This window comes from Elephantulus edwardii, unplaced genomic scaffold (genome assembly GCF_000299155.1).
Source record: "Elephantulus edwardii isolate Elephantulus edwardi_28Jun2011 unplaced genomic scaffold, EleEdw1.0 scaffold00101, whole genome shotgun sequence".
NCBI lineage: Eukaryota > Metazoa > Chordata > Mammalia > Macroscelidea > Macroscelididae > Elephantulus > Elephantulus edwardii.
In genome coordinates this window covers 6,213,883-6,214,972 of record NW_006399851.1, presented here as the reverse complement: position 1 = coordinate 6,214,972, position 1,090 = coordinate 6,213,883, and the positions used below count along the sequence as shown (strand labels likewise).

Below are 1,090 nucleotides of genomic sequence, written 5' to 3'. Positions count from 1 at the left end.
TGTATGGAGTGAGGTGTGGGTCTTGCTTGAGTCTTTTACATATATTTTTCCAATTTTGCCAACACCATTTGTTAAAAAGACTGTCGGGGATAGTGGCGGCCCAGGGACCGAGTGACCAGGTGGAGAAGATCTGAGCATCGCTTCACGCACCTGGAAGCGAGGAGCAGGAGGCTAATAGGGCCAGGAGTAACGGAGTCCAAAAAGGAACATGCAGGGAAAAATGTCAGTGTGGAAAATGCCCACCAGGAAAACGAAGGCCGGCAGCCTGGAGGAAATGGCAGGCGAGGACGAACTTGGCGACTTGCTCCTAATTTTCCATGAGGCACACCCAATAGGGAAGAGGGAAATGATGCAGAAAGATACACGGAGGAGAGGAAAGAAGTCAGAAGAAAGATAAAAGAGCAGCAGATGAAGCATTATATGTGCTCCCAAATTCCTGAACTGGACAACCATGAGGAGTTTTGCCTTATACCTTGAATACTACTGTTTTCCCTGAGACTAACGATATATATCTTCTATTTTCCAGTTTGTGCTGCTGTGATTTAGTTTGAATTTCAGCTCTTTGGTGTTTGCACTTTCCAGTTTCTTATTGAATATTGTTTTCTGTCAATGTAAAAGTTTCTCTCATGTTTGTTTCAATCATTCTTAGGTAAACTATAAATTTAATATTGTGAAGTTAATAAAGCAGTTTAAAACACACACACACACACACACACACACACACACAAAGGCTGTCGTTTCCCCACTTGACTGATTTCATCTCCTTGTCAAAAATCAGTTGACCATAAATAGATGGGTTGATCTCCGGATTCTCAATTCTATTCTATTGATCTATGTGTTTGTCATTGTACTAGTACCATGCTGTCTTTACCACTATGGAAGTGTAGTAGGATTTGAAATCAGGGAGCAAGATACCTCCTACCATTCTTCTATTCTTAAGGAGTGCTTTGCTTATTTGGGGCTTCTTGCCATTCCGCACAAAACTGGAGATTGCTTTTTCCATCTCGCTGAAGAACGGGATTGGTATTTGGATTGGGATTGCATTAAATGTGTAAATTGCCTTTGGTTTTATTGCCATTTTCACAACATT

General features: G+C 41.5%; 1 protein-coding gene across 1 annotated transcript in view; it reads left to right on the top strand.

Annotated features, from left to right (window-relative positions):
- Window positions 1–477, top strand: part of LOC102863520 (collagen alpha-1(III) chain-like) — a 72,292-nt gene extending 71,815 nt beyond the window's left edge. Inside the window, exons 7-8 of the mRNA XM_006891632.1 lie at window positions 94–310; window positions 341–477. Of these exons, the coding sequence (XP_006891694.1) occupies window positions 94–310; window positions 341–477 (354 nt within the window). The remainder of the gene's footprint in view (window positions 1–93; window positions 311–340) is intronic.
- The last annotated feature ends 613 nt before the right edge of the window (window positions 478–1,090 follow it).